Below are 24471 nucleotides of genomic sequence, written 5' to 3'. Positions count from 1 at the left end.
CACACACACACACACACACACACACACCTGTGGTATGAGAAATGTCAGGCAAGCTCCACAACAGCCTCTTACTCTACACACTAGGTGTTACTCGGTTGTCATTGTGTATTCTTTCCTCATTTCCTAGCTTGTGTATCTGGGAACAGAAAAATAAGTACACAAATAAAAATATCAAGAACTGAGAAACTGACTGCAAATATTTTTACCCAAATGAGACGTTGTTGCTCACGGAAGTGTCACTTCGCCAAGTGATACACGGCTTAATGGCTTGTCACAATAAAACATACACACAACAAGGTGTGATTCTGCAAGTAAAAATCACACCCTTTATGGTTTTGCCCATACAGGACCAAACTATACCTGACTACACTCACTTCATGTTTTTGTATTTATTATTCATGTTGAATAAGAGTCGGAGACTCTGCAAACACGTGGAAAAAGGTTCTCTGGTCGGATAACACCGAAATGTAACTTTTTGTCCTTGGCACAAAGTGGTGGTGGTGGTAGCATCATGTTGAGAATTCCCTTTACCTTTAGCCTCTTGGTTGCTTCTCTGTCTAATTCCAAATGTGAATTTTGGGATATTTTTCTATAGTTACTTATTTCTGTTAATCTGTCTGTATCACTTACATGTCGACTTTATCAGTGTACAAAAAAAGAAAAGAAGAAAAGAAATTCCTAGAAGAAGAAATGGAAAAGTGTTGAGAGAAAAGATATTTTTCAAAAATAATTGCTTGTATCTTTGTTTATTTGTGTATATGTGATGACAATAACACACGGTCATGTAAGTACATAGAGATATCTGTTTATTAATGATTACGATGCACTGGCAATAAGATAAAGCCGTCTGTGAAGGGGCCGAGAGTCGTGCCCTTCACCCTAAACCCAACACAGAGAGAAGACTCCGCCCACTGCTTCCTGATATGGGCGGAGCTACAGGATGCATCAGTAACAGCTATTACATGTAATGTTCATGGGCATGGCTAGTTGTGTGTGTGGTTTAATTAGTGACATCACAGGAAGGGCTCGATGTCGACGTCGAGGGCGGAGCAGGGCATGGTGAGGTCGAAGGCGTTGATGACATCGGGGTGAAGGACACCGAGGCGTCCGATGCTTTTCCCACCAAAAAAGATTTCAGCACAGCGGCCCGGGAAGAAGGTGGAGTCTGAGCGAGAGAGAGAGAGAGAGAGAGAGAGAGAAACTTTCATTTTCTTTAGTCTTTGTATGTTTTTAACATCTTTTTAAAAAGTCCAGGAGTCACTCACCTTCTGAGGCCTGGATGTGGTAGCCATGGTTACGACCCGGTTTGACATCCAGCAACTGCATGAGTCGGTCCAGGAGGCCGTGGATGACTTCGAAGCCTGGTGACTTGTTGTAGTAAACCGCACACAGACGCCTGTTGTTGCGTGCTCCCACGTCTGACACACACACACACACACACACACAAATAAACAAAGTGCACTGTGTGGAATTTCTCATCTGTATCCTGTCGTAGCCCTGATTTCAAATTTCCTGTGTTACATAATTACTCTTTGAAAACACACACACACACACACACACACACACACACACACACACACACACACCTTTCTCTTCGTCCTTCAGCACCACGTCTGAGATCTCGAACAACTTGAGCGGTAGCGCCATCTTCCTGTTTGCAGCCACGGTCTTCAAGAGCCCGGGCAGAAGTGTAGTCCTCGCCACCTACACACACACACACACACACACACACACACACACACACACACACACACACACACACACACACACACACTAATGACTACAGCTGTATAATACATCATTTGTTAATATTTTAACACCTGCCTTCGAAACATCATAGAACAATCACATTATAGATCGAAGATGGTGCAAAATGCAAATGAGCCGTATAAAGCATAATATAATTATTAATATAAAACACAAACTTCCCAGACGTTTAAACATCACACTCCTGAATATAAAACACAAACACACCAGACTACTTCTAGACTAACCAGGCTAATTCTACACACACCACACTACTTACTACTGAATATACAGCGCGAACACACCAGACTACTGAATATTCTACACTACTGAATATAAAGTGTTGAGACGAGCGTTATAAAATAATCTCGGATATACTGTGATCTTTAAAGCACAGTGTTTGTGCTCGTCAGGTTCCCGTCTTTAATTCTGGACAAACTTACTGAATCTTACGATCTCATAATTCTGTTCATCAGACGACAGTTTGAAAACTAAACTTTAAAGCGCTGCCTAGTGAGAATAACGTTTCTTGTAAATGCGATACTGTGACAACGTTGGAAACCGTGACTGTTTTGAGAAGCAAATTTAATATTGACACACAGCTATCAGAAAGAAACACACACACACACACACACACACACTCTCCTAGTGCAGAGCATGGGGACTGGAACTGAGAACACCTGCGCTAATGGACAAACATTACTGATACAAACTAATCACCTAACAGCCATGCCCTGAATTGTGTGTGTGTGTGTGTGTGTGTGTGTGTTTGTGTGTGTGTGTAACCTGGAATTCAGCCGTTTTAGGGTTGGAGATGTGTACGGCTCTCGTCTCTGTGATGTTCTTTCCCAGTTTATCAGCGATGTCCTCTCGAGAACACTGAAACAGGGTCAGAGGAAGAGAAATAAACCACGCTGTACAGATTTTTTTTTTTCAGGGGTCCAAGCACTTTTGGGAACCAACCCTAGGATTGTTGGTGCGTCTTCACAAAAGTGATGTCAATATATTCAGTAATATATTTTTATCCGCCATAATTATCAAGGACATGCTGAGATTTGTAAACAAAATGGCCGCCACATGCCAATCAATTCTACTGGGGGCGGAGCTCAATTTATTCAAAATGCTGTAATTTATGATTATTGGATTTGAATGGAACATGAAAGTCATGTGGAAGATAGGTGGTGTGTGTGTGTGTGTGTGTGTGTGTGTGTATATACCAGGGCAAAGGTGAGAGCTTCAGTGAATCCCGCTGCTGCCAGATCCGACCTCAACAGCTCAGTCAGCTTGTTCAGAGGGAGCTGTTCAAACACACACACACACACACACACACACACACACACACACACACACACACACACACACACACAGCTCTGGCTTATTTAACTGCTCATACATTCATTAGATCATGTCTGATTGGCTGTTGTGATGCTGGTTCTCCCACCTGATTGGCTACTGTGTAAGTGCGTGGCTTTGTCCTGGTGATGTTGTTGAAACCGTACGCCATGGCGGCGTCTTCCATGATGTCACAGGCGTGGATGACATCAGAGCGAGTGGGTGGGATTTCAACTTGTATCTGACCGGCTTCACCTGTGACCTCTGACCTCAAACACATCCGGGTCAGGAGATGGGCGATGCTTTCAGCTGTCTCACTGAGAGAGAGAGAGAGAGAGAAGCATAGCTGAGTGTAAGAGATGAAAAGTGTGTGTGTGTGTGTGTGTGTGTGTGTGAGTGAGAGAGTGTGTGAGTCTCACTTGATGCCGACTCTGCGGTTGATGAAGTCTGCTGAAAGGGTTTCCGTCCTATAGGCCAGCTCCTGTGGTTCAAAAGGTCAAAGGTCAGAAGCTGACAGGTAATGTCAAGTGTGTTTTCCCTAAAACATCAGTTATAAATGATATTCATGTGGGAAGCAAGTGACAGTAACTATGTGTGTGTGTGTGTTTAAGGCCATAAAACACATCTTTTTGAATCCATCCTCAAGTGAATAAACTCCAAAAATCAAGCGCTGATGCATTTTTGTCACGTGATCTTGACAACTTCTAGACAGTGGAAGCCAATCCCTTATTTTTGTATTAGGTATATTAATAACATGTCTGGTTTATTTCACAGCATATTGTCTAGTGATTCACACTCCACATAACTGCACCATTAAAATAAAAACTGACAGGATGGAAATGATGAAATGATGTAAAGGTCATGGGTTAAAAAAAACAGCTAGTGTGGCAAAAACATAAAAATGATCTTTTCAAAACTACCCCAGGTCTAAAGAGACGGACTGATTTACTCATTTACTGAACTGATTTAAATAAAGAGGAAGGATGAGCTATACACATACAGGATAGGAGATCATCCTGCCATCAGGATACACCACCTCCGCCTCCTCAACCCTGAGAGAGAGAGAGAAAGAGAGGAAGCAGTTCAATTATACAACGCATACATGTCTATATATGTATGTATGTATATAGTAATTGGGATTATATGTCATGAATCTACACAAAATATTCCATAATACTGAAGTGGAGTTGGGGGACCAATATAGTTCGCAATAGTCAGTGATTGGATAAGGAGGACGTTAGTCAGAGAAGCAAACAAGTAACTCTGGAGAGATGCACAGCTCAGATGGGAGAAGCTGAAAACCAAAATCCACAAAGCTGGGCTTTAGGGAACACTGGCAAGACAAATAAAATCCTGTTTGGAGTTTGCCAAAAGATAGGTTGAGCCTTTAGCCAAAAAAAAACATTGCACTGAGAATACGACGTTCATAGTGAAGCACGGTAGTGGTAGCATTGTGTTGAGCTTTACACTTGTCCTCCTGGTTCATGACATATAATCTATTAAAGCCCAAGTTGTAACACTACAAAATGTGGAAATGTTCAGTGGGGGTGAATACTTATGCAGGCCAGTGTAGTGTTACTGGTGTGACACACTTACGTGAACGGCTCGGCGCAGTATTCGCTGAACATGGTCACAATCATGTCCAATACTATCTTTGCCTGCGAGCACACACACACACACACACACACACACACACACACACGATTGTACACACCTTTAGATGACACGTAAGCAATTCTGTTTTAGATTAATTCCCTCACTGAGATTTACGAATAATATGCGAAAAACCCGACATACTACGCTCAATGACATTCTCTCAAAACGGCGTCACATGATATCATGGTCATATGATTACGATATTTATGAATGCACACTCCTACCTTAGTAAGGTCCGTGGCTGTGCACTCGATAAAAACGTTCCTTGTGTTGACCGAAATTTTGCTGTGATCACCTGAAAGAGACACACAGCATTCATACACCACTTTATACACACATTAAGTGTACTAGAGAGAGAGAGAGAGAGAGAGAGAGAGAGAGCGCACAGGGGGCGGGGGGTAGAATGGTGAAAGAGAGAAAAAGAGAGATAGACCAATCAAGGAGAAAGAGAAAAAGAGAGATTTTGAGAGAAGGGTGAAGCAGCAGAGAGAGGGAGAGAGAGAGAGACTGGTGAAGAAGAGAAAGAGAGAGAGAGATGGATGAAGAAGAGAAAAAAAGAGAGAGAGAGAGAGAGATGGATGAAGAAGAGAGAGCAACAAAGAGAGAGAGAGAGAGAGAGACGGGTGAAGTGGGAGAGAAAAAGAGAGAAAGAAAGAAAGAAAGAGAGAGACAGGTGAAGGAGACAGCCAGGGGAATGACAGAGAGAGGAACACAAAGAGACAGAGAGAATGATAAAGAGAAGAGAGACAGATGAAGGGGGAGAGAGAGAGAAAGAGAGATGGTTGAAGGAGAGAGAGAGCGAGAAAGAGAGAAAGAGGACTGAAGGGAGAGACACAGAAAAAGAGAGAGACATTGAGAGAGAGAAAGAGAGAAAGAGAGAGACAAAGAGAGAGACAGCAACAAAGAGAGAGAGAGAGAGAAAGAGAGCCAGAAAGAGAAAGAGAGAGATAAAGAAAGAGAGAAAGAGAGAGAAAGAAAAAGAGAAAAAGAAAGAGAGACCGAGAGAGCGAGAGAGACAGGTGAAGTCTTACCGTTGATGATGGGTGGCATGGACAGGACGACTCCGTTGCTGTCGTAGATGACGGGGTAAAGCGGCTCGTCCTCAATGATGTGCAGATAATGTCTTAGGTGGCTGTCCGTCTATAGCGCACGCGCACACACACACACACACACACACACACACACACACACACACACACACATCCTGATATAAGAAAACAAATGACACCTGACAGCCAATCAGAAACGAGGGCTTTGCGCAGGCAGGGTCTAGATCAAGGCAGCGACAGCCAATCAGAGCTCACCTTGTAGAGGCTCATGAGCTGAGTGGCCGTGTACTCCTGACTCTGACTGAGCGGTCTGAAGCGGATTTCCTCCGGCGCTTTAGCCGTGTACGTGAACGGCCCTGAGATGGTGTCCAGGTCGTGGGTTCCTATGGCGACCAGCGTCCTTTTCCTGCAATTCCACAACACTGAGTTCTCATTGGCTAACAGCGGTAGGGACTAACGTAGTAACTGAGGCAAAATAAATGAAACGGATCATCAGCGTGAGTCTGACTGGCTGTTAGTCAGCCCTCTTCTCTGTAGGAGACGTCCTGCCTCACCTGCAGATGTTCTGGTGCAGCTTCTCCTGCAGCTCGATGAAGCTGTCGTAGCGCTCCGGCGTGAACGTGATGTTCCGCAGCACAGCAGCCACCGCGTGCGGCCTCACACTCGCCGTCTGCGCGAGGAAATACGAGGACAGTCAGTAATCACGAGAACCTTCTCCTAATTATGGGTGTAGACTGATTAAGCAGTAAGACGCTGCAGTGCATTATGGGATGTCACGTATGCGCCAGGCTTTCAATAAACAGTTTAACTCACCTCCTCAGTAATGACGAGCCGCTGTGGGTCTCCGCTCACTGGACTCACACGCCTGTAACGGGGGGCCTCCTTTCTACACACACACACACACACACACACACACACACACACACACACACACACACACACACACACACACACACAGATGTTTATACAGGGTCCCTTTGGATATTACATTATATTGTACACCATTTACACAACATTGCACATTTTATAGCATTTTCCACTTTCTAAATGAGTTGCATCGGATTTGGAAGAGAAAGTTATGGGCGGAGCTACAATGAGTGAAGGGCACCGAATTGTTGCATCTATTTTCAGTAAAATAAAAGTATTGGCACCCTCAGTTGCACCTGTTGCCATTACCACAAACCTGCTGGGTGTCATGCTTAATAATTCACATTTTTATGTCAAATAGATAGATAGATAGATAGATAGATAGATATGCATGTTTTTTCTTTTATTTAGTTGTGTGTATAACAATTCCCTTATCGACTTCAAGGGTGATGTGATGGGAAACAAACACAGGTACTTGACTAAAGTGTGTTGGGGATTTGGATAAGTAACTACGTGGTTTCCCCACTGTGCCAGGGAAAAGAACTTCACTGAATCACACTGTGTGTGTGTGTGTGTGTGTGTGTGTGTGTGTGTGTGTGTGTGTGTGTGTCGTACTTCTCCTTGAAGACCTGCAGTCCTCGGACGAGTCCCTCCAGACACAGCAGGTCATATCGGTTGGCTGGGACGTCGATCTTATACAGCACCACCTCCGAGGCTCCCTCGGCTTTCTGATCGCCCTGCTCGCGGCTGATTATGTCCTTCTCCGATGTCTAAACGTGCGCACACACACACACACACACACACACACACACACACACACACACACACACACACAGAGCAAATTCAATAAACAACTAACCTCAGGTTCTCATAAAACTACTACTAACCCTTTTCCCCCATCGAGTTCAAATAAATATCGAACGTACAAATTAGAACACAACCGTAAACACATTAAGTCAAATCTTTCTATAACACTGTTGTGACTTTTTCATAATGTGCATGGTGAACATGGCAGAATATCCAGGAACTGATTATTACTCACAATCTCGTCCAGCTCGAGGCCGAACTCGAAGCAGAGCTCGTCGAATTCTTCATCAGCTGCAACAGACGAGAAAGGCAGATTTAAAATGTGCACCGCTTCACCTACTGAACCAAAGACTGACTGAGAATGTGTTAAAGCAAAACACTACAGTTAGAATCATTTCACAGATTTTTTGGATAAATTCTAGCTTTAATTTTGGCTTTATCAGTAAAGAATAAGACGTATAAGACAGCCCAATTAGAGCTATCTTGCTGGTAATAATAAAAAAAAACAGTAATAATAATAATAATAATAATAATAATAATGATAATAATAACAGCAATAATAATGATAGTGTACTGAGCCCATGCTTGTACTTGGCGCTTTTAGATGACGTCACGATCCATTTTCGCTACCGTTAAAGCTTATTCCCATGAATGAATGAAGGGAAAATTATCATTTTACAGCAAAAACAATTTTATAAGCTCTATACGTTCTTTTCACACATACTATTATCTAATAATTCACGTCTCGACACAAATTTCTATCTTTATCCCAGATGACACAATCTGATCTGATGCAATCGCCGCAACATACAGCACAAAAAGGTTTTAATTTCATATTTCATGATCTAAATTCAGCCTCAAAGCAAGCAGAAATGTATATAACGTCATTTTGTAATTTAACACGTACTTTTACAACGTACTTTTGTACGAGTCAAGCTTATTTTTAAATGACAGCTATTGGATAATTAGCAGTGCTAGCACTTTCCCATTCAACGCTCCGTTGCGGCATTGCTAACGGCTAACTTTATTTAATGCCCATAAATGACATTTTACTGACTAATGACTCAGGAAGGTGAATATTTATGAAGATTAAACAAACTTACTGTATGTTCTCCCCAAAGCGTGGAAGAGAAGGTCCCGTTTAACGCTGACAGTCGGCATCGTCGCTGCTAACGGCTAACAGCACCGGTGTGATGCTGGAGTGGAGCGCATGCGCAGTGAAGCGGGACGAGCCACACCACGGGCGCAATGCTGAAGGAACGCGCATGCGCAGTTTAGTGATTCTTTTGAGTGACGTCACAGGCGACTCGTTTGTCATGAATGGCGCGTGCAGACAAACATTTATATTTATTACCAGTGTTTATTCTGTTGTAATTAATTCATTTAGGATAAATTCATAAATGAATTCATGTTTTAGTTATTATTTTTTACTAGTTGACCAGTAATTCAAGAAAGTAGTCGACTAATCTTTTTTCCCCATAGTTAATGCAAAAAACTGATTCATTATATTTTATAAATGTTAATCTCTCTTGCTCACACAAAAAGAGAACAAGAGATTTCTCACAGGGTTTAGAGAAAATTAGGCCCTGTTTCCCCAAAAGCATTTCAACACAAAGATATTTGTTAAATAGTACACTCCTGGGCATGCATGCATGCATAAATTAATTAATTAATTAATTAATTACAAATGGACCAAGCCCTAAAATGGCAAATATGAAGCTTTTAATGGTCTTAAGAACAAATCATTGGTGAGAAAATGAGCAGGAATGAAACTGATGCACTCCTGAGAGCTCCTGTGCCTCCATTCGCTGGTTTCCTTTCGCTGCAGTGAACTGATTGTTTGGGGAAAAGCTAGAAACAGGGAAATTCACTTCTATAGTCTTCTTGTACGCAAAGGTAAAATCATGAAAATGATTAAAATATTTGACGTAAAATTCAAACTAACTACAAAATTTCCAAAAAATATCTTCTGGCATTTTCTTTCTTAAAAGATTAGTGATTATTTGGTTATCTGCCGCACATGATGCAGCCCATCAGGGGCCACGAGGCTTAAACATTTAAAGAAATTAGAGGGAAAAGCTCCAGTACTGAGCTCCTTTATCTATTTATTTCATTCTTGCTCATTTCCTGACCAATGATTTGTTCTTAAGACCATTAAAAGCTTAATATTTGGCCATTCTCCCCCCCCCCAGGAGTGTAGAGCAACCACACCATCCCATTACTGATTATTTCCCTACAACAGCACAACACTGAGTGTTTTATTCTTTACTTAACTCTCAGATGCTTTTCTGAAACAAAGCCCAGGTTGGTATTTGAATATTAGTGTGCGGTTGTTAAATCTTCTGATTATACACATGTATAACAACATAAATATAACCATGTTGAGTGCATCCTGTCTTTTAATACCTGACTGTGCATCCTGTCTTCAGTTCTTCATTCTATTGATCATTTCTTCCTCTTTTTAAGTGCTAAAATATACTACTTTAAAGACAATCTTAAAGACAAGTCAATGAAGCTGTGTGTTAAATCTTCTGTTTATTGATCAATTATTTTTGTCATATCAAATTGCATGAAATTAAATATTCTGTAAAAAAAAAAATGACTATATTTAGGCAAGTCAGGTTTTCCTGCGTAACATTAGAACTAACTCTCTCTCTTTTTTTTTTTAGCTCATTGCACACTATTGCTGCGTGATACTGTCAGATACGGAAAAACCCGGAGTTATACAGAATTCCCTGTCAAAAGGAATTGGATGTAACACAATAATACTATCATAATTTTTTTAAATCGCAAACTCATGATCAGATTTGTGTAACTTTCATTATTTATGTTCAAAATGAGGAAGAACCAGAGGAAATTTCCAGCTGTTAAAACTACATGTGTAAACTAATTATGCTATTATGCAGTTTAAAAAAAAAAAAAAAAAAACATACAGCAGAGTGAATAATAACTCACATTTGGAGCGTGCTTAGTTACTGGTTTACAAAACCAAACGTGAATTTGTAATTTCTGTGTTACATTCATGTAAAATTCGCTTTGACAGGAAACGAACTCCACAGAAAGCCGCCTTTTTTCAACCCTTTATTCTTCAGCACAGCTACGTGAATTCCAGTTCATCGTTGTCAGCTATGATTCGAAACACAAATCGTTCGACCGGTTAGAAAGCAGCAGTTCTGTAAGAACGGTCTCGTCTCGTCCTTCCTCGCTGATGTAGTGCTTCATGAGAGCGTGGACGTGCTGGAGTTAAGAGATCCTCTCGTAGAAGAGCAGGTAGGCTTGGGAAGTCTGCACTCGGGCCTCTGTGACGGGCTGCACGCTGCTGTCGCTGATGTGGAACCACGAGCCTTTAGGGGGCGTCTCGTCACCTGCAAAACAAGATGCGTGCACAATTTGATCATGAGGAGAAATGATGTGTGCACTTCCTGTTTCTGCAAAGCGACAGGTGTGACATCTGACATCATCACTACCCTTTCTTTTCCACTTCTTCACCTGCTTGATATTATATATCGGTTTTACGAAAAACAAGCTAGTCAACCACGTAAACACATCGCCTCTCTAGCTTATGGTACGTATTTAAAATCTACTTAAATTCAGCTGCTAGGTTTGCTAGCAATCCTGATTTTGTAGAGTGACAAGCATTGAGGGCGGGGCTTAGGTTAAAACTGATCATGTGACCTGATGACCACACTATCCTTTCTTTTTCACTTCTCCGGCTTTTCTGGGAATTATAAAGTGTAATAAAATTTATTGTTTTGTGCTTAGTAGTATGCAGAGCCAAAATAATAATAATAATAATAATAATAATAATAATAATAATAACAATAATTAATCAAGACTTTGGTGTAGAGTCACTAAAGTAACACTATGGAGTACGGTAATTATCACACATCTCCCTTCATTCCTAAACATGGCACGCCCCATTTCCTGTGAAGACTCCGCCCTGCGCTATGAGAAATCTTACCCGGTTCAGGGAGTGTAATTGTGTAAATATTAGAATAAATAAATATCAATCAAGCCAATCAGAGTGAAGTGATGGGGTGTGAGAGCAGACGTACCTGCCGCTCCGTTTAGCAAACCGCTGCTAGTGTGTGTGTGAGGTCGGGCTTTAACGAATGCTGTGTAGTGACCCGAGCGCATGGTGCCGCTGTGCTCCACGATGCCGTACAGGGAGTAGAGGAGCTGCGTCTGTCCTTCCTCCACCCCCTAAACACACACACACACACACACACACACACGTTAGAAAATCAGAGACCACTTCTAAGAGCATAATGACTCAAGACATAACCAGAGAGAGAAATTCAAGACTTATAGATATATACCTTGCATTTGGCAGAGCAGAACGGGCCGAGATCCAGCACCTGAGGAAACTGTACATGTCTGTTGACTTTACACACACTGTAGCCCACCTACACACACACACACACACATATACACACACACACACACACACACACACACACAGTTTACATCATGACAGAATGATGCACCATGTCTACAGGAGAATTTCTACAAACCCTGGCTTTGTGTATCATATTTTTATCTGTGTATATTTATCTCTCTCTCTCAGTGTGTGTGTGTGTGTGTGTGTGTGTGTGTGTGTGTGTGTGTTACCTGCTGGAACCTCTTCAGGTGCAGAGTGAGTACAGGAGGAGGGGATGAGATCAGCATCTGCTTCATCGCCTCTGTGTATACCTTCTTCTTACCGCCTGTGAAACAAACACACACACACACACACACACATACACACACACATACACACACACATACACACACAGAGAAAAAGAGAGTGAAACAGAGAGTGAAACAGAGAGACTTAGGTAGAATCAGTCTTGATCTGGATTCACTGTGTGTGTGTGTGTGTGTGTGTGTGTGTGTGTGTGTGTGTGTGTGTGTGTGTGTGTGTGTACCGTGTGCGTGAGTGTGTGTGTGTGTGTACCGTGTGCGGCTCTCCGGCTGCAGGTCACACACAGCAGGCTGTTGGTGTGTGTCAGCTGCTCCACCTGTGTGAACTGATGGAGGCTCGACTCCACTGAGCTCTCCGAGGTGTTCAGCGCCGCCCTGCTGGACAGAGTTGAGAACGCAGCCTTCGGGTCCGCATTCACCACCACGAACCCTGGCTCCGCCCCAAACTCCAGCTCTGACTCCGCCCCCGATTCCACCTCGGGCTCCACCTCTTTGCTCTGCTGATCCTCGGAGACCGACAGCGCTCTCACGCTCTTAATTAGCTCCGCCTCTTCGCGCTCATCTTCCTCTTCCACTTCCTGTTTTTCTGTTCCCTCTTCTGATAGGCTGATGAATCTATTAGAGGCGGAGTTTTGTGCTTCGCTCACTTCTTCATCGTCCTCTACCTCTTCATCAGCAGGCACCTCCTGATTCTGTTCCGCAGGCTCTGATTGGCTAATGAGCTCGTCTGCTAAACGTTCAGTTTCAGCTTCCGGCTGTCCGTTCGTGCTCGGAGGCGGGGCTTCTGGAGAAGTGTCTTCGCACTGATTGGTCAGTAAATCCAGCGTGAGCTTTGCACCTTGCTTTTGCTGACGCCGCTGGGTCTGTAAATACCAGAATGTTAACGTACACAAATCAGAGGGCGTGTCTTAATATGTTAAGTGGGCGTGTCTTAATATGTCCAGGGGACGTGTCTTACAGCTCAGTGGGTGTCTTAGTACCTTAGCCTGTTTCTTCGCCTGCTTCTTGGCTTTCTTTTGCTGGTACTTGCTTCCTGTGCCCGTCGGCATATCTTCATTCCCATTGGTCAGCGGAGTCTCGACACTCCGCCCACTTTCCAAGCTTTCGCTCTTCTTCTGCTGACCGCCACCCTTCTTTTTCCTGTAAGCCTAAAAACGATAAACAATAATTAGTCTTTCGCCGTATTTGACTAATTGTGATTCCGTGATGAAGCAGTTCACTAGCTTGCTACTGAATAAGCTAGCTGGCTGACAACTTCATAACGTACGATATTTTATATAATATATATAATGAGCTGGCTAACGTTACCCTGAGCAGTTGTCTTTGGAGTAGCTGAATAATTGAATAATTGAGCTAGCTGGATAATTAGCTACTATAACAAAGTTTTAAATAAAACAGCTAGCGACTAGCTAAATATTACAAACATAACCTAAAGAGTTAGTCGTTTCAGGTCTTTACCTCATCAGCCACAGGTAGCGAGAGGTCGAGAAACACTTCGGTAACCACGGAAACTGTCTTACACTCCGTACACATCACAGTGCTGGTCAACTCTCCGCCAAACACACGATCCACAAAACTCTTCGTCCCGCCGTTGCTCTCATATTCTAGAAAATAAACAAACAAACAAAACAAAACAAAGTCACGTGAGGGTTTCGTTATATATCCCTCAGTACTGTGTACCGTGGCTAAGAACTCGCTATAGTTAGACACTTTATAATGCTTAGCATTAGCATACATAGCGTAATAAAGTAGCTCACTGACCTTTTACTAATTTCTTTTGCTCTGGCTCGGAGGTTTTGCCCGAACTTTTCAGCGCATTCAAGATTCCAGCAGTTACTCTCTGTGGATAACACGTTAGCATTAGTGCACACAGCACAGGGAAGTGTACTAGTGTTGCTAGCACAGCTATTAGCTGAAATGGAGAAGTGCTAATAAACGCTTGTTTTTAAATACATTTAGCCAATATAAATATAAATTTCTCTAGCTAGTTTCTCATGGTTTGTTGGAAACAAGACAAGACGCCTCAAAAGAGGCTACCTTGTGCTAACATGCTAGTTATGAGAATGGGATCTCAATCAAGAATGTCGCTTAAGCTAGCTGAATGTTTCGCATTAGCACACGTACAACGCTCTCCTCGGCTCTCATTCCGTCCAGCAGGTAGCGCAGGAGCTCCTGACTGTCCTGCTGCTGGAAGCCTTTAAATCTTGCTGCCCTGCACACACACACACGCACACACACACACACACACACACACACACACACAAACAAATCAAGCTATTTCCACAAACTAGCCTTATCTAACTGCACTGAAATGGACGCTAGTTTCTCCAAGCCGTACTTTTTACACACTTGTGTGAAGAGCTCGCGCGGCGTCACCACGCCTTTTTTGGTCTGCTGGATTTCATTGAGGAGCTGACACATGGCCAGCGTGAGAGAGCCGGGTCTCGGCAACCGCACCTGCAAAGGATCCTGAGGTAAAAACACACGCGCACACACACACACACACACAAGAAAAGAATTACAGGTGACACACTTTAGAGTTTTTCCTGTTCAGCTAATTCAGCTATTAGCAAGCTGTTCATGATACCTTCTTGAGTAAACAAAGAGCAAATAAACGAAGAGCAGAAATGAACAGAAATATTTTTTCCCCACAAATCTCAAAGTCTAATTTCTTAATTTCCCTCCTCAGGAATACAGTTAGCGGTTAATGCTAGTCATACGGAGTCTTTTCTTGGTAATTTATCAACATATCTGAGAGAAATGTCAATGTTCCTGACAGTTTTGTCTGGTTTGTACCTTTACGTTTTCTGTATAAAAGGGTCATTTATTAGCCTTTGCTTTGCGTGTGTGTGTTTCGTGGTTGCCTAGCAACAGTTCTCTCAAAGACTTCCTGTGTAGGGGGGAAAGAAAAAGGGAGAAAAAACAACAAAAATCACACTTGAATTAGCTGTTAAAGAGATTTACAATTTTATAATTTTGTGTGTTCCCTCTGCCATTTTCTTAACAGCCCTACACTTCCAGAGCCCTGTCTTATTAAAACCCCAACATTTCAAGGGCATGATGTTCCCAGGTCCCAATTTTCACATTTGAGAATACTGTTGCTAGGCAACTGCGAAAAGCTAATAACAGCCTGAGCTAGCTTCCAAAATCTTTTATACAGACAATGTACAGGTATGACGACATCGGAAACCAGACGAAGCTGTCAGGAACGTCGACATTTTCCTCAGATATGCTGATAAACTACTCTGAAAAGCCTCCCTGTGACTAAAATCACACTGTAATTACACTTAGCATCAACTGCTAACTGTTAATTTCTGAGGCGGTAAACACCACCACAACGCCGAAGTGGAATCATCTTGTAAACATGGTGGATATTTAACCCTGCATGGAAGGAGTGTAGGAAGTGTGGGACGTACTAGATCGGAGGATGACGATGGTGTGATCAACACACTCTTTTCTTCGTCCCTGAAATCACTGAGGAGTTGACGCAGCAGCCAAGTCTGCGATAGATTCTGCAACACACAAGACATGTGTTAGCATAGCCGTTACCAGTAGCATACATAGCATAAGCATGTATGTGTACTTACTCACTCTTCTCATAAGTTCTCTTGTTAGCATAAGCGCTAGTATTATAAGTAGCTAGGACATGCTACTTACCACACTGCTTGTCTTAGTATGAGGTTCAACTGTTCAATGTGGTAAAAATCCTTACAAAGAAACATAAATATATATAAAATATAGTATAAATATCTGCAGACCTGCAGCACAGCATTGAAGAAACACGTATTGCCGAGGTTGCTGAGGCCTCGCACAGGCACGGTGCTGGATTGTGTTTCTTGGCCGTTTTGCTTCACGCACTTCTTGTTTTCTTTCTGCTCTTCTTTCTTTTCCTGCTCTTTTTCAACCTCGTTTTCCTGCACGGTGTCACTTGAAGTGTTCTTCTCTTCCTTCGCTTCTTCTTTGAGAGAAGTGCCTTTAGAAACAACTCACAGTCAGTGGAATCCTAGCTAGGAACACATTTACGCTGATATGCATCCTTACGCTAAATTCTACATGATGTTTTATAGGAATGTGTTTACTATAAAAATATAGCTGCAATTAAATTCTACATGACGTTTTATAGGAATGTGATTTACTAAGAAATATAGGTGCAAGCTGCGAGTTGCGGGGTCCAAGCACCCTTCGCAAGTAGAGGCCAGTTCTCACCAAGTTGTATACGACACTAAAGAGACCACAGAGGAACATATTACCTCAATGCTAACCCTGTCAAATGCCTGCTGTTAGCTGATTGGCTGATGGTGGCCATATTGTATTCGAGTTTGAAAGCACAACCCTGTGCTCCCAAACCCCATAGTGCCCACAGGACTCTCTGTCTCAAGGGCCCAATGTTTCAAGGACACAGTGTTCCCAGGTCCGGAAGTTTCTAGGGATGTACATTGATTCTTTTGTATTCTATTGTAAATTTGAAAATGGCTCCGTGTTCCAAATTCCAGGGGCCTGAACATTTCAAAGGCACAATATTCCCAGGGAATATTAAGGAATAATAAAGAATATAGTTAAGGCACTGGGATCCTGATTGGAAGGTCAGGGGGTTCAAGCCCCAGCACTGTCAAGCTGCTGCTGTTGGGCCCTTGAGCAAGGCCCTTAACCACATCTGCTCCAGGGCGCCGTATCATGGCTGACCCTGCGCTCTGACCCCAGCTTCCTAACAACACGGGATATGAGAAAAACTGCATTTCATTGGCTCTGTACTCGTACTCTGCACAACTACAATAAAGTTTAATAAATAATCTTAATCTTTCTAGGGCCTTATATTGATTCTTTGTAAATTCATAAAGGATCCTACATTCATTTTTGTAAATTTGGAAAAGACCCTACATTTCTAGGCCACAATGTTCCCAGGGAACAAATTTTCCAGGTTCCTAGATTCCTTCTTTGCAAATTTGGAAAGGGCTTTGTAAAGTCTGAAGGGTTTTATGTTCCCAAGCATTTAGCAGCAACACTGATGCATTTCGGGGTTACCAAGTAGCTATAGTCAGTTTATAACCGCATACCAAACTGCTAGATTTCATGCCATCTATTGTACGTAACTATGATAACATGCAGTATAGTATGATTCTAACCTGGCATGTGGTTTGAGACAAAGCCCGTAACTACACTCTGTTTTAGGACATTGTCTATTTACAATTTCCTTTCAACAACTATTTACAATTTCCTTTTTCAGCAATTTTTAGAAGTTTGGTTAAAAATTTGTGAAACACTTCGATGAACCCATACATAAAGCACTTACTCCTCGTGGCGGCTTTGTGTCTGGATTCGCCCAGCATTTGTTTCTTGATGTTGGAGATGAGCTGAGCCAGCTGTCCCGTGCTGGAGTAGTGGATATCGTCATTGCAGATGTAACACCTTTACAGTAAAAAAAAAAAAACAAACAAACAAACAAAAATCACGGGGTTTGTTTTAGCTTTCATACATAAAATTCAGGCATTTTTTCCAGAAGGTTCTAAATGATTTTAGATGCTAATTCTGAAAAATTTGAAAAAATGCTAGCTAGTTTAGCTAGCGATAGCTAACTATCAATTTGTAATACGTACCATTTAATTGCTCAAAAACGTTATGACAGTTGCAATTAAAAATTGTTCTTACCACACACTCCAGTTGTCCAGGCTGAGCACCAGGCAGTGCGGATCTGAACGCGGCGTCTCATAGTGTTTAATGGCGTGTTGGTTCTCCGAGAACCTCCCACAACCCTGAACACATAAAAATACATCACACACACACACACACACACACTCTTTTATACACATTAACAGAGCGATACTAGCGGTGTTCAGTTTGGCTTTCGTTTACTACTCACAATAAGTGAGGATTCATTCCTGGATGACTCATTCCTACATGATTCTTTCCTGGATGATTCATTCCTGGATGACTCATTCCTACTTGATTCATTCCTATTTGATTCATTCCTGGATGATTCATTCCTACATGATTCTTTCCTGGATGATTCATTCCTGGATGATTCATTCCTACTTGATTCATTCCTGGATGATTCATTCCTACATGATTCTTTCCTGGATGATTCATTCCTACTTGATTCATTCCTGGATGATTCATTAGGTGTCAGGAATTTCACTCTGTTCTTCCAATACACCAAGCGCATCCAGGAATTTTGGGATTTTTGCTATAAAAATAAATAAAGGTTTTAATACTACCTAGTGCACTAGATGTCACATTTCAGATTTAGCTCCCTACTCCCTAGAGAAGTGCACTACACAGGGTGATACACATAGTGGCCTTCTTCACCCTGTGTTAGAGGTACAATAATATGCTCAGCTCACTACACCCTAAACAAATCCACTACATAGGAGGAAGAAGAAGTAAACTTGTTGTAGTTACACTAGCTCTCCAGTTGGGAACTAGCTCCCTACACCACGGCCCAATCCTAAATATCTCTCTACACTAAATATCTCTCTACACAGCCTATGAAGTAATGGTAACTAGCGCCCTATGTGTCAAAGAGTGATAAAGAGTTCATCTTCTTACTCTTTTGCACTATGTAGGGTGTAGAATAAGGGCTACTACACTGTATTTATACTTTATACTTCCTACACTTTATAGGGTTTGAATGTAATGCACTAGATATGCAGTAAGGAATGAATTAAGGGCTACTGTCTCTATGTAGTGTCCGATCTACTCTTTATACAAGGGCACTATGTAGGGTATGAAATAATGGCTGAAGCACCCTATGTAGTGAAATAAATATGCAATAAGGAGATATTTGAGAATCAGCATCCCCTCTATGGGTCAATTCCCTTCTCCATATGTAAGGGCACTACATAGGGTACATAATAAGGGCAAGTGAACCCTCCTTAGAGTGCCCTACTCCTTATATAAGGGCATAAGGTATGATATAATGGCTCAAGCACCCTACGTAGTGAACTAGATGTGTAATAAGGAGCTATTTCAGAATCAGCATCTCCAGCTAGGGTTCAACTCCCTTCTCCATATGTAAGGGCACTACATAGGGTATATAGTAAGGGCTACTGGACCCTACTTAGAGTCCCCTACTCCTTATATAAGGGCATAAAGTATGAAATAATGATATAAAGTGAACTAAATATGCAATAAGGAGCCATGCCAAGTACTGGATCCTGCACACTGCACCCTAGTGCACACGCATCATCACTCACTCTGTGTCCGCATTTGAGACACATCCATATCGCAGGCGCGTCTCGTCCGTCTTCGTTCTCAGTCTCGGTCTCGGTCTCGGTCTCTTCCTCCACCTCACACACCTCGCATGTGGCCCAGCTCTTGTCCAGGCTCGTCTTCCTCAGCCAGCTCGGGTCTGTTCCTTTACGGATGTGCACACACGTCACACCTAAACACACACACACACGGGTCACATGACCTGATTCAGGAAGTAAGAGTGTAGTATATGAGGGCGGCTGGTGTCACTCACCCGTCAGATCTACAGAGCTGTCCTCTTTAGGACTCCTGCCTCTGTCTTTGGCTCGTCTCCTCCCCATCGATAGACGTCTGAAACGTTACGCTGTGATACACACTTCCTGTGCAGACGCACGACACACAGCGCACAAAAAAAATGAGTAGGAAAAATTAGCATAAGACAAAAATGACACCATTTCGGTCATTCAGGACTCTGATCCCTTCTCCTTATGCACCCTCTGTAGTGCACTATGTGCCCGTTATGACGTCATTGATTCATTATGCAAATTGATGCATATTTAATTACTTATTTGCATGAAGAAATGGAAATGGAGAAGCTCCAATTCAAATTCACAAGTTTATTAGATAACAGTGTGGTCCAGAAAAAAAAATCTAAAAATTGTGTTATTGAATTTGCATTTTAAAATAAAATAAAACAAATAAATAAAAAATGTAAAAAATAAAAGTATAAATAATACTTATAAATATCTTTACCTGCTCCAAGAATAAAGATAGCTGAAATGACCATTAGCTCAAAAGTAAAAGTACTTCATTTAACAAATAATGATAATAATAATAATAATAATAATAATAATGATAATAATAATAATGATAATAATAATAATAATTGTATCCCATATATACATATATATATATGCTAACATCATGCTTACCTCGCTAGCTAACAGCAGTGAAGTTTACACAGTTTTGTAGTCTCGCTCTTTCTTTTCATAGAGTTTATAATCTCAAATTACATGATCCTGTAACAGATACAAATCCGTGTATCAAAACCATTTAATGAACCAATTTCGTGTTAATCTCAGGAGTAGCAACAGCTGCTAAACTACACGCTTACTGCGGCTCAAGCCCAAATACGTCATCATTCCCTACCTAGGCGCAATCCATAGCATACAAACTGACCGCTCGTTCACCCTAAATAGTGCCCTGTGTCTGGAATACGATTGTATTTGAAACGCAACCGAATTTGCTGAGTGCTTCCGGTACACGTCAAACTCGCGTTTGTGATTTTTTAATTTTATATATTAAGTTGTAACCACGTGATTTTAAAATGTTTTAATTTATATTTAGATATTTTCTTAAAAGTTCTTGAATCATTTAATTATCTAGGTTTAACGATATTTAAGGTTGCTTTTTTGTGACCGGAAACACGTTGCTAATGTCACTCGCTTCATACTAAGTCACTGGCGAGAATTATTTTTTAAATATAATTCTAAAAATATACATAGCTTTAAATTCTAAAAAAAGTGTTTATGTGTTTTATATAATTACGACATGATTTTTTTATTAACTTTATTTCTTTGAGACATAACGTTACTTTTTTTGTGACCGGAAGTAGTGACCGTTGCTATAGCCACGTATTAAAAAAAATACTTAGCTGAGGCTAATAATAAAATGCTCATCAAGTAACTCTAAATTCTGAAAATATTAAGTACACTTGGTGATATTTTGTGTTTATTTGAGAGCTGAATAACTGATTTTGAAACGTAACATTGGTTTTTTTTGTGACCGGAAATCCTGTTGTACCGGTCGCTAGGCAGCTCGCGCATGCTAATGATTCATTAAACAGCTCTAAATTAAAAAATTATAAAATTATAAAATGCAGACTATTCTTAGTGTTATTTAAATGTTTAATTTAATTAAGAGCTCACAAAATTGCCTATTATTTAGTGTTAGTTTGATATAAAGCAGCTTATTTTGTGACCGGAAGTAGCAACAAAAATAGTTGAAGCCAGTTTACTACACGACTGACTGCGCATGCGCATTTCCCAAGCGTGATTATTTGGGAGCAACAGTTTAAGATTTGTACAATTTGGACAGATTAAGTGATTAAATGATGCTGGTGTTGTGTTCATGCTGTTTCAGAGTTACATGACACAACATGTCGGTGGTGTTTGTTTCTTCTCTCTGTGATACATCAGCAGTGAGAGATCAGATTAGATCAGATTGCAGCTGAGAGTCAGGAGGAAGTGAGAATGGCTCAGACTGAGCATGCAGAGGCTCAGCTGGCTGAAGTCGAGCTGCTGCTGAGCATGTTTCCCAGCCAGGAGGAGCTGGAGGTGGAGCCGGTGGCGTACGCAGAGCTCAGGGCTTACGTGGAAGGAACAGCGGACTGTCCCTCAAACACCAGACCTGAACTCTGCGTCAAGATCCGGACACACACTGGGGTGAACTAAACACACTTTTTAATATATCCATATATAAACCAATGATTAAAGTCAAACTCCATCCTGAAACACACCACATAGACTTGGATTGAGAGATTTGTGATGTGTTTGTTTGGGTTTGTTGGCTGGTGCTGCGTTTTCGTTCTTCCTGTGAGAAGTTAGTGGTTGTGTGCCGCACTGACGTCACGGGGGGACTTCGGCATTGCTAGCAAAGTTTAATAGGACGTCAAACATCGAAAACATCACGGCTAGCTCCTTAAAAACAAGTTTCTTTCCTCACTCACCATTTTGCAGCATCATATTAAAGAGAAATCCAGTGTAGAAGTAGTGGAGATCTTGTGGAGTGCAAACGTTGGACTCAAAGTCCCAGAATGCAATGCAGCTATACGACTCAGAGACCCGGCTCAGCTAGTTAAAAATCTACAAGATGACGAGCACGATGGCAATAAAGTCCACTCTTCTGCGAAGTCTTTCCGCTACATTTTGGAGCGTGGCTGTGGGGATTTGTGTTCATTCAGCTACAAGAGCATTAGTGAGGTCAGGCGCTGATGTTGGGATGTCGAGGAGGTCTGGGGTTCAGTCAGTGTTCCAGTTCATCCCAAAGGTGTTCAGTGGGGTTGAGGTCAGGGCTCTGTGCAGGACACTCGAGTTCTTCCACTCCAACCTTCACACACCATGTCTTCATGGAGCTCGCTTTGTGCACAGGGGCATCGTCATGCTGGAACAGGTTTCAGCCTCTTAGTTCCAGTGAAGGGAAACTGTAATGCTACAGCAAACAGAGACATTCTATACAACTGTGTGCTTCTGACTTTGTGGCAACAGTTTGGGGAAGAAGCACATATGGGTGTGATGGTCAGGTGTCCACAAACATTTGACCATATAGTGTATAAAGATATATATACATATATACAAGACGCCATGTATTGATTTTATCGTTTATCTCTTACGATGTTGATTTCACGTGCAGGTGGATGTCTCACTCTCGTGCACGTACCCATCTGACTATCCATCAGTGCTGCCCGAGATCGTAGTCAGGTATAAAAACTTCCACATTTCTTTCACCTGTGATTTATGTATCAAAAACTATTTCTTTATTATACCACAGTGATGTTGAATTCTGGATTCTGATTGGTCAGAAGGTGCTGATTAATTTTCTATACTGTAACAGCAGCTGTGACAGCAGTGCGGCTGCAAATGATACATTTTGGTTTCTATAGTAACGGCTCATTGACTAGGATTTGTACCGCAACACTTCACATGTACGGATTTAAAAGACGCGTGTATCCGTTGGCATATTGTTAATGTAGTAAAGCGTAACATGCCGTTTATTGTCGTAGATGTGGCGAGTTGAGCCGGGTGCAGCACGCCTGCCTCGTCTCCGATCTGCGCTCGTACCTGCGCGAGAGCTGCACGGGCGAAGTGTGTGTGCTGTCCGCTGTCGACTGGCTCAGAGATCACACACACGAATACCTGGAGCGGGACGACGACGGAGCGAAAGGAGCAGCGCAGGCGCCGAGCGCCGAGACCTTCACCAGACTGTGGATCTACAGCCATCATATCTACAACAAGAGCAAGAGGAAGAACATCCTGGAGTGGGCCAAAGAGCTGCAGCTGACCGGCTTCAGCATGCCGGGGAAGCCGGGGGTCGTGTGTGTGGAGGGTCTACAGGCCGCCTGTGAGGAATTCTGGGCCAGGTGTGTGTTAGAGGTCATTTATCACCCAGACTCATCTCTGTTGTTTAATATGTTTCCCACAATGCTGTTCGAACACCTGCTGATAGTGAGTGGAGCAGAGGGATTTATCCCTTGCTTCATCTCCATCTAAAGAGAGTGATGCAGCGGCGCTTTAATCCTTAAGTCTGTCCAGATGTTTTTTTTTTTGTCCGGCTGGTTACCAACACGTCCCTTTGTCCATCGTGTGATCGATTCACCAGACTTCAGTACTTACCCAGAAGGCATTTCTGCAAAACTAGCTAATTAGCATGCTAACTTTTGGAAAAAATTGGTATCTCTATAGCGTCTGTGCTCTGTGTGAACTCCTCTGGTTGTGCTGCAGGTGTACACATTCGAAGCAAGATCTTGATGTTTGATGTTTGTTGCGTACGATGTGTGCAGGGTGAAAGTCCTGACCTGGAAGCGCATCATGATCCGTCACAGAGAGGACGTCCCACTGGACCCAGCCAATCAGAGCGCAGAGTCGCTGCGCCGATTCGACGGCTTCGAGGAGGCCGCGTTCGATCCTCACGGGAACAGAGGGAACCACATGGACCTCGGGCAGCTCTTCCAGTTCCTCAGCGAGAGAGGCTGCGCTCAAATCTTCCAGATGTACTTCGGAGTCGAAGGGAGATGAGAGAGGACTCTTCATGAAGCGGGTTTTACAGTTGTGTGTGTGTGTGTGTGTGTGTGTGTGTGTGTGTGTGTGTGATGAATGATGAATGATGAAGTGCCTCTGTTTTTAGCAAGACACCATTTCCATGTCATATGGAATAAACAGTTATGTATAAACTGTCTGTCTATCTTTTTTATCTACCCCATGTCTCAGTCTATCTGTGTGTGTATGTCTGTGTGTGTATATCTGTGTGTGTATATCTGTGTGTGTATATCTGTGTGTGTGTGTGTGTGTGTGTGTGTGTGTATATACACTCACCGTCCACTTTACTGGGAACACAATCAGAATAGTGTCTTCTTCGGAATAATGTTGTG

General features: G+C 42.2%; 3 protein-coding genes across 5 annotated transcripts; 1 reads left to right on the top strand and 2 right to left on the bottom strand.

Moving 5' to 3' along the window:
* Positions 1 to 783: 783 nt before the first annotated feature.
* Positions 784 to 8700, bottom strand: farsb (phenylalanyl-tRNA synthetase subunit beta). Its single transcript, XM_026943496.3, has 17 exons — positions 8561 to 8700; positions 7693 to 7748; positions 7266 to 7420; positions 6597 to 6669; positions 6338 to 6453; positions 6039 to 6189; positions 5766 to 5874; positions 4959 to 5029; positions 4675 to 4736; positions 4079 to 4130; positions 3498 to 3559; positions 3188 to 3395; positions 2964 to 3044; positions 2533 to 2625; positions 1587 to 1704; positions 1266 to 1418; positions 784 to 1165 (listed from the first exon to the last, which is right to left on the bottom strand). Exons 1-17 carry the CDS (start codon positions 8616 to 8618, stop codon positions 1014 to 1016), a joined length of 1770 nt encoding a protein of 589 aa, XP_026799297.3. The 5' UTR covers positions 8619 to 8700; the 3' UTR covers positions 784 to 1013.
* A 1279-nt stretch (positions 8701 to 9979) lies between these two features.
* On the bottom strand, positions 9980 to 20513 carry usp16 (ubiquitin specific peptidase 16). Of its 3 annotated transcripts, none has more exons than XM_053239915.1 (18): positions 20258 to 20513; positions 19600 to 19701; positions 19331 to 19518; positions 17998 to 18321; positions 17787 to 17890; positions 17431 to 17546; positions 15899 to 16113; positions 15557 to 15652; positions 14479 to 14609; positions 14265 to 14352; positions 13902 to 13980; positions 13599 to 13744; positions 13121 to 13288; positions 12394 to 13003; positions 12069 to 12163; positions 11777 to 11863; positions 11513 to 11660; positions 9980 to 10822 (listed from the first exon to the last, which is right to left on the bottom strand). In XM_053239915.1, exons 2-18 carry the CDS (start codon positions 19664 to 19666, stop codon positions 10701 to 10703), a joined length of 2784 nt encoding a protein of 927 aa, XP_053095890.1. In that variant the 5' UTR covers positions 19667 to 19701; positions 20258 to 20513; the 3' UTR covers positions 9980 to 10700. The 3 variants fall into 3 exon arrangements, with proteins under 3 accessions (XP_053095890.1, XP_053095889.1, XP_026799189.3); XM_053239914.1 differs by having other exon boundaries at positions 19600 to 19705; positions 20258 to 20510; XM_026943388.3 differs by lacking the exon at positions 17998 to 18321 and having other exon boundaries at positions 19600 to 19705; positions 20258 to 20495.
* A 309-nt stretch (positions 20514 to 20822) lies between these two features.
* Positions 20823 to 24273, top strand: rwdd2b (RWD domain containing 2B). The gene is made up of 4 exons (XM_026943391.3): positions 20823 to 21769; positions 22737 to 22804; positions 23107 to 23463; positions 23884 to 24273. The coding sequence occupies exons 1-4, from the start codon at positions 21578 to 21580 to the stop codon at positions 24116 to 24118; spliced, it is 852 nt and encodes a 283-aa protein (XP_026799192.3). The 5' UTR covers positions 20823 to 21577; the 3' UTR covers positions 24119 to 24273.
* The last annotated feature ends 198 nt before the right edge of the window (positions 24274 to 24471 follow it).

The sequence above is a fragment of the Pangasianodon hypophthalmus genome, chromosome 14, assembly GCF_027358585.1.
Source record: "Pangasianodon hypophthalmus isolate fPanHyp1 chromosome 14, fPanHyp1.pri, whole genome shotgun sequence".
In the NCBI taxonomy this organism is placed as follows: domain Eukaryota; kingdom Metazoa; phylum Chordata; class Actinopteri; order Siluriformes; family Pangasiidae; genus Pangasianodon; species Pangasianodon hypophthalmus.
Note: the sequence above shows the minus strand (reverse complement) of the source record. Positions and strands in the feature narration are given on the sequence as shown.

Bases quoted from the DNA above. Each gene is read 5' to 3' on its own strand.
- usp16 (XM_053239915.1), bottom strand. From the start codon at position 19,666: ATGGGGAGGAGACGAGCCAAAGACAGAGGCAGGAGTCCTAAAGAGGAC. The intron at 15,653-15,898 runs GTCTGCAGATAT...TGTGTGTTGCAG, and splicing joins TCTTCAATGCTGTGCTGCAG to AATCTATCGCAGACTTGGCT. The intron at 13,004-13,120 runs GTACTAAGACAC...TGGTATTTACAG, and splicing joins AGGCGAAGAAACAGGCTAAG to ACCCAGCGGCGTCAGCAAAA.
- rwdd2b (XM_026943391.3), top strand. From the start codon at position 21,578: ATGGCTCAGACTGAGCATGCAGAGGCTCAGCTGGCTGAAGTCGAGCTG. The intron at 21,770-22,736 runs GTGAACTAAACA...TTTCACGTGCAG, and splicing joins AGATCCGGACACACACTGGG to GTGGATGTCTCACTCTCGTG. The intron at 22,805-23,106 runs GTATAAAAACTT...TTATTGTCGTAG, and splicing joins CTGCCCGAGATCGTAGTCAG to ATGTGGCGAGTTGAGCCGGG.
- farsb (XM_026943496.3), bottom strand. From the start codon at position 8,618: ATGCCGACTGTCAGCGTTAAACGGGACCTTCTCTTCCACGCTTTGGGG. The intron at 7,421-7,692 runs GTGAGTAATAAT...GCGCACGTTTAG, and splicing joins GCCTCGAGCTGGACGAGATT to ACATCGGAGAAGGACATAAT. The intron at 2,626-2,963 runs GTATATACACAC...ACCCTGTTTCAG, and splicing joins AAGCTCTCACCTTTGCCCTG to TGTTCTCGAGAGGACATCGC.